We start from the raw sequence: 13,193 nt of genomic DNA, 5'->3' as shown, positions 1-13,193 counted from the left end.
GCAAAACTAATATTTTGTGTTTAACTTCATATTGTTCTCAAGATACATACTTAGACATTAGAGTAAAACTAGGAATAAGTAGAAAGTATATTTTCTTAGTAAAATACATGTTACATGTAAATATCTGTATTTTAATAATATCCATTTTATAAAACTGCAATCACTACTTTTAACATATTTTCTGAAAAACTGAATTCATGCAAAAATATCAAAACACAACATTTCATTTGCATACTTGGGAAATATTATTTCAAAATACAAGCTGAATCCTGAAAAGAATCACTATTAAACAGAATAAAACCACATTTCTTCTGAATTTTTGACAGTTGATCCAAATCTGAGAACTTAAGCATCGATATCACCCTATATACATACATCACCTCTGAATTCTGGAAACTGAGTTATTTTTTCTTTTTCTACAGATAGAATTTTAAGGCTACTGAGGATGCATTGATTTAGAAATTTAGGAAATCTCTCTATGGGCAGTATGAAGGGAACAGACTTGTTTAAACTTGAAAGAGAGAATTGAGGGAATGCAACCTTTCGATTTCTGAAGATCTTCATCAAGACATTCTCTGTGTCCATTTTTTATGTTAAAAAAAGCTGTTGAATAATCATAATATTACAGAGAGTTTGATTTACAGCTACCACAACAGCATATATACTAACAGAAATGAAAACATGCCATGTTGATGCCTGCTCTTGTAACTCCATATTAACATAGTCAATCTTTTTTATATTCAGACTGTTCATCAGCCTTTCTGTACATTATTTATATTAGTAGTTAAGTTAAATTGTATAATAAGGATACACTTTTGTAGCACTTCGTGTTTTCCCTTCAAAATTTGTCTTTAATAATGACATAAAAGACATACCTTTCCTGTATGCCACAGAAAGTTGAAAATATTTGAACAAAATCCAGAGAATTTAAGAATTACGAATAACTTCTTGAAAGTGCAAACAATTAAAAGCTTCCTCACATAGACTCTAAATGTCATGTGTATTTTTGGCATAAAAAAAAAGGAAAAAACAACCCACACCAAAGCACAGAAGTTTAAAGTTACACAATGATATTTTAAAAGCCCATATGTTATTTTTCCCTTTTGGACAAAAAAAGAGAGAAAACTGGAAAGCAGCATATATGATAAAAGTTTCTTATGAGTTTGAAATTGAAAAGCTACTACATACATTCATGATGAGCCTTAATACTGTTATTCATTCCTTGCACATATGTAAAGCAATAAAGGATCAGTAACAAAGCAATAAAGGATCAGTGTGACACAGTATGAATACAGGAAAAAAAAAAATCCAAATCTTAATTAGGGAGCAATCAATGTCAAACAGTTAAAAACCCTCAAGAGAAAACAATGAGGTGATATTACTTATCTACTTGGAGTTCTCAGCAGCTGTCTTCCTGTACAAACAAACTTTTAATGAAGGATGTATTTGAATAAAGGTAGTTTTTTATCAAATACTTCCAACAAGAGCTTCTTTTAAGCCAGAAATGAAGCACAGCATTATTTGCTTAGAAATAAATTAATTGTGAAAGCTGGAACCATGTAATGCTAAGCACTGATTTTGAGAGATGGAATAAAATGAAGATACAGAGAGAGAGAAAATGACAGTGACTTCTCAAGTGAAGAGAGCTACGTTATGTTAGAAGAACTGAATCACTCTGAGGCAATATAGAGGGTTGTCATATCATCATAATGACGAGACAGATTTTTATTTTTTTTTTTCAAAAATCTTCTCCAATTCTGGAGGACTTACTGCAAGCTTCTATGAAATTCCTACAGGCAGTGTAATACTCCAGACATCTACACATTGTGTCCATACTAAAGACTCTGTCACTAGTACAATTCACAGTTTGAGGGAAGATTCTGATACATAATGCCACAAAATACATAATTTTAATAAGCAGACACTCAAGCCTTAATTTTTTATGAGACTGTTTTTATCAAATGAGATCATCCAAGCTATTCATATTGGCAAATCCCTCTGCAATGCCAAAAGGGACCCTAGCTATAAGAATGTAAAACATTTGACAAATGCTGATTTCAGACTAAACTGAGCATCTAAACAGAGAAGACAGCTATGAGCTATGTCAAATTTTGTCCCTGAAATAAAAACTCTCGTGGGGATTATTTATTTATTTTTTTACCAAGGGAATAAAAAAGTTGGTGGTTAGGAACTCATGGTATGTTTGCAAACCTATGAATCCTAACATATATCATTTATAATTCCCAAGTTCTTACAGACTCCTGAGCAAGAACAACTTTGGCTTTACACTTTCATTTATTTGCTACTGCATTTGATATTTCCTCTTAAATTGAATTTAGTACACTTGAGGAAAACTGAAGCAAATAGATATGTAAAGAGCTTGAATTGCATGGCATAACAAAACTAAAGTATATCTTTCTAGCATTTACTGAGATACTCTTCACTGATTCATAATGTGCTGTTGATAGAACTGAAAAATATCCTATGATAACAAAACCTAAGAGATTATATGGATACAAAAATGGAAATGTTGGAGTTGTGATAACACTTCTGTAAATTTAAAGTTTAAATTAATATTTTGTTTGTTTTACACTCAAAGGAAAAAAATAATTCAATATATTCAGTACATGTGATAATGAGCTCCACAGTATGAATCATACTGTGAAGTTTTTCTACTTCAAAATTCTTTCTTTTGGAATGCGAACACACAATCCCTAATTGAGTTATAAAATAAGACAAAAATACTTTCTAGTGGGATGTCCTCTATATTAACTCAGGCTCACAGAATCACAGAATCATTAAATTTAGAAGACACCTTCTTTTCAAGGCCATCTAGACCAATCTTTCTGCTCAAGCAGTCACCTAGAGCAGAATGCCCAGAACTGTGTCCAGATATTTTTTGGAGGTTTTCAAGGAGGGAGACTACACAACTGCACTGGAGAATCTGCTGCAGTGCTCTGTCACCCGCACAGCATTTCCTGAAGGTCAAAGGAAATCTTGTGTTCCAGTTTGTGCAAACTGTCTTGTTCTGTCATGACGCACAACTGGAAAAAAAAAAACAACAACAACAACAAAAAAAAAAACACCTGATTTTGTCCTCAGCATCCTCCTTTCAGATATTTATACATAAGGAAGAGATTCCCTCCTCAGCCTTATCTTCTCTAGGCTGAAGAATCCCAGCTCTCTCACCCTTTCCTTGCAGAACATGTATATCAGATGCTCAAGAATCCTCACTCTGAGAGTACCTTAGTTAACCAATATGACTATGCATTTCTTGCACTGTGAAGTATCCAGCATTTCAGCACTCACCAGTGCTGAGTAGAGGGGGAGAATTAATTTCTTCAACCTAGTGGCAGCATTCTTTCTAGCACCACACAGTGTAGCATTAGCCTTCTTTGCCACAAGGTTGGCTCATCATCATTTTTGTGTCCACCACTATCTCAGGTCCTTTCCTATAAAGCTACTTTCTAGCTGGGTAGCTCCCAGAATGTGCTAGTACCTGAATTAGTCCCATTCAGGGGAATGACTTTGCACCTAACCTTGTTGAACTTTATGAGGATCATGTTATCCCATTTCTCCAGCCTGTTGAGATTCCTCTGGATGGCAACACAAGCCTCTGCTGTATTAGCCACTCCTTCCAATTTTGTGTCATCAGCAAAGTTGCTGCCCCATCACCCATATCATTACAGAAAAAAAACAAAACAGGACTGGAGACAGTGCGGTCTACGCTTGCTGCCAAATCTAAATTATATCTCACTAACTTAAAGTTGAGAAAGATACCTTGCGTAAACTCAACAGGTTAGCCTAGCTAATAAAATTTATGGTAATATTTTATATATTTCTGTTCAGAGCTATAATTATATCTAATTCTGGACTGTGATCTTCACAAATAGTTTTTCAATTGATAAATGTTTTTGAATTTTATTATTTAGAACACTTCTGTCTACATTTCATATTGTCATAAATCCAGCTTTCCTGGATTTCCTGTAATACAAGCTTTTTAATGAATAAATATGGAGAGAAAATATCACCTATTATTCAATGTGAATTCAAACAATCAAGAAATCACATAATGAAATGTTAAAAATTGGTAAGTTTAAGTTACTTATGTCTGTATATATGAATGTATAGAAATGACTATGAAAATATTTGAAATTTTAAACTTAGCATTTCCATGCTAATTGAGTTAAAATTCTTACAAGTCATGAAAACATGTAAATATATACTTTTATGCATATATATACATATTTCTTATAAAAGGTCTTATAAACATTGTTGAAATTGAGTTAGAAAATCACATTTGCAGTACAAGGCCTTCCAGTAAAGCTTACCTTTGAATCCTTCAGCACAATGGCAAGAAAAGTTGCCAATTAGATTCACACAGATAGCCCCATTTTTGCAAGGAGAACTTGAACATTCATTAATTTCAACTTCACAGAAGGGTCCTCCATATCCAAGCATGCAGATACAGCTGTAATTATGCAAGTGATCCTGGCAGAAACCATACTCAGAGCACTGGTTTCCAATGCAGTTGTCTATATCAGTTTCACAGAAAGTGCCAGTATAACCGAGGGGACATCTGCACCTGTTGAAAAGTTTAAAAAAGATGAACTCTGATATAAATGGAACTAAAATAGTAATAGTAATAGTAATGGCAAAATAGTAGCAATTGGAGTCAAACTTCCAACAAGAATATTGAAATAAAATCTAGTATATGCTACCAGTATTATGGATTTTAAGATTTTTTCCAGTAACAAGAGTTAGTTGCTTGCTACAAGATCATGAGAAGAAAAAAAACTGTATCACCGAAGTTTATCAATTTTATCTGCATTTATAGAAATAAATACAATGTGAAACATCCTACCTTCTCTAGACATAAAACCAATATAAATATGCTGTACCATTATATGCAAGGATTGTAATTTCTGTCTGTAACTAGAGAAATAGTCAATATAACTTCAAAGAAATGGAACTGATTATTATTTCCACAATTTAGGATGACACATAAAATTAGAGATGACTTTCTATGCTTCTCTTTTTTCTTTTTCTTTTTCTTTAATTTTTTTTTCTCTTTCTTTTTTTTAAGTGGGAAAAAAAAAAAAAAAAGGATTATTTTATTATTTCTTAGTTGCTTAATGTCTTGCAGAAATCCAAAGCTCTTATACTCAGCAATATTTTCCCTGCTTGATCATACTTTATTCTCTGACAAAGATTATTTAACGGAAGAAGCAGCTGACAACCTCAAATATTCACAATCCACAGGGATGTTATTTAGAAGCAGGAAACACTTTAAGGAAGCCAGAAACACTTTAAGGAAGCCTTGATTATAGCAATTTTATGTACCAATCCATCTGGCAGGAAGTCTACCTTTTTTCATAACACAAGTGAATGTTAATGTGTTTTTTTTTTCCCTTCATTTCCTTCATTTGCTTGCTGTTCCTCTGTTTTTATATTAGAATTCTGGAAATGTCCATTTCAGTATTTGTATTCTCCCATCACATTTCCAAGAGGATAATTTTAATTTACTAGGAAAAAGGACCCTGTGTAAGACTATGAATATGGAAAAGACAGAATGATGGGAATTTTAATGTCATTTTTTCAGAAATTTTTGGCAGTATAACTTTTGGACTAAAGAAGTTACAAACATAAAGTGGTACACTTTGTGCACTTTTTTCTCTGTTCAGTTAAACTCTAATTTCACTTGCAACTCTTCTTGGCAAGATAGAATTTGAAAGAGCAAAAAAACTTCATCTGTTTACAAACTAGATGCCATGGGATCTCTATCTGTTATAACAAAGTAATTTTGAAGAAAAAAAGAGGAGGAAAAAACCCTTATGTATAAAATGAATAGCTCCCAAAAGACTTTAGCTCACGGGCCAAACTAGAGATTGCTTGTTGTAAATCCAGTGAGATTAAGAATTCTTCAGAAAACCACTTTTGCTTTATAGATCCCTTGTTTCTGCACTGCAGTACCTACTCAAGTAGGTGCACCTACTGTATTTTCCATTCCAGCCCTAGCCAATCCTTAGCAAAGGATAGATCTATCTTTTTTTCTTTCTTCTTGAGGGCTCCAGATAATTCTGTTCCTTTCAGAAGGAATATAGCTCCCATAGTTGTTAAAATGTTGATTTTCATAGACTGTTATTCTCATTGTGCACGAACATGCAAGGCAAGAGAAGTTTAGTTACCTTTAGCTCTCTAGCTGCACTGTTTCTATCTTAAACCAATAGTAAAACTTTGGCATGGAAAGTATGTAGTTCACCACTATTTTCTTAGTTAGCTATGGACACAATAGCCATTTTTTAGTAACTATTTCTGTGCATGCGATCAGTCTTTGAAAATGTAGCTCACCATAATAATGAAAAGAGTACTAAACCTACGGATCTTCTGGAAAAGATAAAGAGAAGGAATTTTCTTTAATTTCCCTGTTCTTACTACTAGTGTAGCTCATCTTCAAGATCACAAAAGAGTTACACAGAAACAGAACTAGTGAAGGATCTTCTAATTTCAGTTTCATGTTTCCTACTCTGTGCTATCAACAATGATATCAGATTCTTTTTAATTCTCCAGTGCCTGAACACATATAAAATAACTGAGTCTAAAATTTCCTGGTTTTCTAGGTGAAATTATAACCAGATACTTTTGGATTTAATCTGTGTCATCTCTTGATAAATCTCTTGATAAATCAAGCTCTCGGGTGTTTAGACATTTTATTTTACATTTTTTGCTAAAGAAAAGCAAAACCTTAAAATCCTCATGTGCCCTCAGTGTGAGAAGTTTGCAAAGTTTAGCTATCACTGATATCCTGCACATACAGTAGCTGGCTTCCCCCCCACCCCTCCACAGTTTAATGCTAGGTTAGAAAATCATTTTAAATCAGGATCATCCTGTCATACGAAACTCAGCAACTGATTTATATGGTTAATTACGAGCAGAACTGTGGCAGTGGCTCAAAATAGTGGACTATATAATAGACTACTGTTGCAGAAAGACGTTTTGTTCTGTTATGAGTGGATTGCTTTACTCCTACACATTCTGTGTTGTTTGCTGGATACTGATACCTTACTGCCTAAACCTTATTAGCACTGCACATCAATTTTACACATCCATGAAATAAATGTAAAGGACAGACTCAGATAATTCAGGAATGGAATTTAGTCTAAGGTGTAACATGCCGTTGGAATGTGGACAGTTACAGTGTAGCTGTAATGTTTTCCTACCAATACCAATAAGATAAAAGTCTAGAACAGCAGCTATGTAGGTAGGTTCATTCTTGTGAGTCCAGGCACAGCAGCTGTCACAGCACACTTTCAGTCTGCTTGCATAGAAAGATGCAGAACCTTGGCCACTGAGTAAACTGTGGCCAGCTAATGAATCTTTAAAATACGTGAGAAAAGCCAAAGACCAGACTGGAGATAAATAGCATTTATACTGATCTTTGCTAACTGATCAGAGTATTTTCTATGTTGCTTTTGAAAGCACATTTAAGACGAGCACAGCAGATTAACTAAATTTATTTAGTGTTAATCCTTTTGTTTTACAGTTGAAAAAGGAACTGCACATACATTCATAAGTGGACTGTGAAGTTATTTACTGCCACTCTGGCTTTTTGTAAACATCCTCATATACATACCTACAGTAAAGTTGGAAGTACATACAAGTATGTAGGTAGTTCTGAAAGTAATAACTCCTGTTTATTCCCAAGGAACCTTCAACAAGTACAAGAAGGATAATAACACTATTTGATAGAGCAAATTTTCAGCTATATCTACTGCCAAACCAACAATATTTGCTACTAAAGTTCTGAGCAAATGCAACAAAATAGGAGGCATTATTTATGGAACAGCCTTTGTATATATTATTTAAGATAACCACAAGATCTAGTTACTGTCTATAAAACACAAAATGTATGAGGTCTCTCAAAAAGTAATGCCTTCTATTTATTTCCATGGAAACAGATACAAAAAGCACTATTTGGTAGAGCAAATTCTCAGCTACAAAACACTAACTTTTAGTATAGTCACCAATACTAACTATGAACCTTCATCTGTGATGAACAAGAGCCTCATAAAAATCTGCACTAATGGAGGGGACCCACTGTTTCACAGCTGCTGTGAGGGCATCTCTGCTAGGAGAATGTTCTCCATGTACTTCATCTTTCATTGGCCTTAACAGATGGAAGTCAGGTGACAAATCCAGTCTATATGGTGGGTGTTGTAGGACAGTCCAGCCAAGACTGGCAGTGTGCTCCACAGCCTTCACACTGGTATGGGACATGGCATTATCATATTACAAGAGAAAGGTTGTTTTCTTCTCTGGTCTGACTCTGGAAGTTTGAGCCTTCAGCTTAGTCAGTGTTGCAATGTACTAGTCAGAATTGCTAGCTTGTCCAGGTTCCAGGAAACCCAAAAGGATTTCCTTTACCTATCACATCGCTTTATCCACTGTGGGCTGCGTCTTGAACATTTTCTTCAGTGATTAATGTACATACCATCACTCTATTGATATTGACTGCTGTTTTGATTCCAGCTCCTAGTGGTTGTCAAGATAATCTTTGGTGTGTGGATGAAGTTGGCCTATTGCATGGAATCTGCCACTTTCATCGTATCTACAGTTAAATCAATACAAAACAGTATTTTATTTATTTATTTATTTATTTATTTGGGGGGGGGGGGGATATATTACTTGAAATACACTTTGATTTAGTTATGATATCCCAAACAGTACAGTCTCAGCTGGTAGTGCAGTAATTAATTTGGATTAATAAAAGGCTCTGAGGAAATCTGATTGCAGCCAGTTTAGTTCTAAGAGAAAGCTACCTAAAACAAAGGAGACTTTATTCCAAGATGTTATTCTTATAATGTTGCTCCTATTATCTATTGTTGCTTTCTATCTGTATCACAGTTGTAAGGCTTGAAACCTAGTACCTCTCCTTCATCCAGAGCAGTTCCCTGCAGTGAACTCGCATTCAATATAAGAAGAGAATCTATGTCATTACTGTTTTAAAATTTCTAAAGTTTTAAAACTGAGAGGAGAAAGAGTCAACAGAAAGTTAGAAAAATTATAGACAATTAAATACACTTTTTCAACTGGTAAAAATGTAATAGCTTGCTTTGCAGACATCAACAGTTCAAAAGGGAGAGAAGAACATTGTAGAAACATAGCTGAATACTCTTCATGATTTTCTTGTCTTAGCAATGCTATAAAAAAACATCACTGAAAGAATAGGATGACCATTTAAAAATTAACTTAGAAATTCTGATTCCTAAAACTAGTAGAAAAGTCTCAAATTTTATGCTAATTCTCTAAATTAAAAAATTAATATATACCATTTTGACAACAAACAATTAAAAATGCTTATAATGAGTGAAGGAGATTAGAGTGATGTTTTGAATGGCTGTAATAGTTTGAAAAATGGATCTCAGTAGAGCTGTTAATAATACTTATACTTCTAATTCACCATATGTTCTGATGACAGCTTCTTGCATCTTCCTATGACTACTTTGCATCCAGTACAGCTCTTGATATCTGTTTTATCAAAACTGAAATAAATTTTAAAATAGAAATGCAAATTTCAAGAACCTTTCAAAAAGTTGAGTGATTGCAGAAGTTGCATTCAACATTTTTCCTCTTGTAATTACAACCAGTTCATTCCTGAAAATAAGCAACACTTGGAAAATACTATCATTTTCAAGGAAGCTCACTTCTCTTAATAAATAAATAAATGAATTAATTAAATTCTTCACTGTCATTCAGAAGTGACAGTCTTCTGTCCACAGAGAACATATTACACTGTAAACATTTAACTCACTCTCTTTTCAAAATACCTCACTGTTTTTCTGTGGAGTCATGTTTTATGATAATAAAACTATCAGCTAACACATTTGGGATTTGAATCTTTGTGATGTCGTTTGCTCCTTAAATAAACAGATTAATCAGTTAGCACCATTTACCTTTCAAAGTTTGAAAATGTAAAAATCAAAAGCTTTCTGTCAGTACCTTGAATATGGATTTAGGAGTCAAATTCACAACTTCGTTTTCTACCACACGTATTCAGTCCTACTCATTTCATGATAAATACCAGCAGATTTTTAAGATTGTTCTTCTAATAAGATTTTTGTCACTTTTTTGAAATAGACTGGAAAATTGCAGATTTATCAATCACACACTTTATGTTGCAGTCTTACATTCAAATATCTACATATCACAGAGGAAAGTGCAAATTTCAGTTTTACCAATAAACACGCACAAAAAAAACAAAATAACACGCACAAAACCCACAAATAACATTTCAACCATTTACTTGAAAAGTATCGTTCAGATTTCATAAGGAAAATTATTCCATGTCACACTCAGGCTCCTAAAAGTGTTGACCATTTGCTAAAGTGCATGGTTTATTTATTTATTTGTTGAGATTTTGCACAGCTGGTTTATTTTCTTTGTCCAGAGATATAAATATTTGCAAGGCTTTCTTTTATAATAGTTCAGACAAAACTGTCTTATTCAATAAGCATGCTTAATAAACGTCTGACATCACATTAGTACCTGTATTTATTCACTTCATCTTCACATGTGGCTCCATGTTGGCACTGATTTATCCCACAGTCATTAATGTTCTCCAGGCATGTTTGTCCTGTCCACCCAAGAGCACAAACACAGTGATATTTTTGGTTGTCTTCATCATAGAAACAGTTACCTCCATTTGCACACACCTGAACATAAGAATTACAAGAACATATGAAGAGGCTTTTGTCTAGGTGCTGTCTGTTGTTGATTTGTTTCTGTTTTTGACTCTTGTTTCTCAAAAGAGCTTAACTGAATAACCAATTGTTACAAAAATGTTATTTAATATCTTATCATTTGTTAAAAATTATGCTATCACAGCACATTCAAGTTTTTAAGAACATGACATACTGAATGTTACTAAATCAATGTATCAATTATTTAATTGGAAACACCCACTTATGGCTCAATTTAACAATGACATTTACCCTAATTCACTCTAGAACGTAAACATTTTATGAGAGGTGATAGTGAAATAACCTGCAGCTGTTCCTGCATTTAAAACACAGATGTAATTTAGTTTAATTTGTGGTTATCAAGAAAAAACAGATCAAATCATTGTCATAATGATTCTGATTCACAACCTTGAACCTGTTTATTTAAACATATTTATAGGTATTGATATATCACAGAATGTCCTGTGTTGAAAAGGAGACTCCATCAAGGATTGCTGATTCCAGGTCTTGGCTTCGCATAAGAGGAACCAAAAAAAGCCACCACTAACCTGATATCTGAGAGTGTTGTCCAAATGCTCCTTGAACTCTGGCAGATAGGGGCCATGCCCATGGCTCTGGGCTCCCTGTTCCATGCCCAGTATGTGCAGACCCTGTCCCCAGCCCCCAGCTGCCCCTCCCCTGACACAGGTCCATGCTCTCCGCTCAGGCCATGTATCTGTCGCAGAGAGCAGAGCTTAGTGGTGCAGCTGCGATGAGGTTCCTCTCTATGGGCTCTAGGACACTCAGGGTCCTCAGCTGCTCCTCGTATGCCTTGTCCACCCTCACCCATTTTTGTAACCCTCCTTTGAACACATCCATATAATACATCATAGTATTGATATCCCTTGATGTTCTCCTTCAGTATGCTTATAATGAAAAAGTAATAAACCTAGGTTGGGAAAAAACTCAGTTGTTTTTTTTGGGTTTTTTTTTTTTTTTTTTTTTTTTTTTTTTTTTTACTCCTAACATTACTAAGAAAAACAGTGCTCACTGGACTCTCCAAATATTACAGAAACTTCAAAGCAGGAATGAACAGTCCTTTCTTTATTTTACATTTGAGGTGTAGCTTCATTTCCATGGAAAATTTGCAGGAGTAAAAATGGATAACTACATTTTCCTTTCAAAGCAATTAAGACCTCTCTTTCTAATCAATTGGTTTCTAAAGAAAATGGTGTCTAGAAGATGAGTTAATGTGCTAGTACTTCAGTTTGATTGAGTCTGAATCTCTTTAAAATGCCATTAAGATTTGTAATAATAACATTTCTTGCCAGAAATCCTGTAAAATTCATTTGTCTTTGATTAAGTTTTAAATTGACCTGAAAATTGAGAGATTTTTACTGTTCTCTCAGTACTGAATTTTAGACATAAATTGGAATTCTTTTTCAATTGGACAACTACTTGAAGAGGAGCACTCCATATAAATGCAAAGAAATGTTTGTACAGTCATAGAAGTATTCTCTTTTTTGATTGATCTCCTTAATTTTTTAAATAAGCACTTCTGCTTCAATAAAAATGCTGAGCCTTACTATTTTATCAAAATTAAAAATAAATAAATAAATAAACCCAAATAAAATTCAATGCAAGAAAAAGTAACAATTTTAAACACCAAATAGTCTTCTAACTTCCTGTTCCACTCATTGATGTTTGAATGTTACTTGGTCAAGGATAACAATCTTTACTTTAGGATAACAATATTTAATTTCACCACCTGTGAAAAAATAACTCTGGGGTAAGTACATTCAGCTCCCACTGATTTAATGTTTAGATCTTTCTACCAGTTTCTTTTTCTTTTTCTTTTTCTTTTTCTTTTTCTTTTTCTTTTTCTTTTTCTTCTACATGATCTTGTAAATTAACTGAAAGTAATTGGGAACTCAGATAAAAGGATTGCAGGGATTGCAGTATGGACTTATAAGAAGGTAAAGAGTCAAATAATTGTTAGTACAAATGTTGTTAACACTGACAGTGTTTTTAAATCTTTAATATTTTCTTCATTAAGTACTTCATTAAATTCTTCATTAAGTAGGCCGTATATTAACATATATTTTAACACAAACATGTAGTAGTGTGTACAGGCCTGGGGCCTCCAGAACAAGAAAGATGCTGAGCTCTTGGAATAGGTCCAGAGGAGAGCCACTAAGATGATCAGAGGGCTGGAGCACCTCCCCTATGAAAAAAACATTGAGGGAACTGGGCTAGTTTAGGTTGAAAAAGAGAAGGCTCTGGTGAGGCCTCATCATGGCCTTCCAGTACCTGAAAGAGGAGCAAATTAACAGGAGGGGGGACATCTGTTTACAAGGACGGCTGGTGATAGAAAAAAGGGTTTTAAACTAATACAGGGAGGGTTTGCTTAGATATTAGGAGGAAGTTTTTCATTCAGACAGTGGTGATGTACTGGAACAGGTTGCCCAAGGAGGC

At 34.0% G+C, this 13,193-nt stretch overlaps 1 protein-coding gene across 2 annotated transcripts in view; it reads right to left on the bottom strand.

Moving 5' to 3' along the window:
- The window catches only part of EYS (eyes shut homolog), a 771,550-nt gene that overhangs the window by 608,922 nt on the left and 149,435 nt on the right, over positions 1-13,193 (bottom strand). For both annotated transcript variants that reach the window (XM_015859149.2, XM_032443873.1), the window contains exons 10-11: positions 10,546-10,712; positions 4,332-4,585 (exon numbers count right to left, since the gene is read on the bottom strand). In XM_015859149.2, the coding sequence (XP_015714635.2) occupies positions 4,332-4,585; positions 10,546-10,712 (421 nt within the window). The remainder of the gene's footprint in view (positions 1-4,331; positions 4,586-10,545; positions 10,713-13,193) is intronic.

This window comes from Coturnix japonica, chromosome 3 (assembly GCF_001577835.2).
Source record: "Coturnix japonica isolate 7356 chromosome 3, Coturnix japonica 2.1, whole genome shotgun sequence".
Taxonomy (NCBI): Eukaryota; Metazoa; Chordata; class Aves; order Galliformes; family Phasianidae; genus Coturnix; species Coturnix japonica.
The sequence above is the reverse complement of the archived record's forward strand: the minus strand, read 5'-3'. Positions and strand labels throughout refer to the sequence as shown.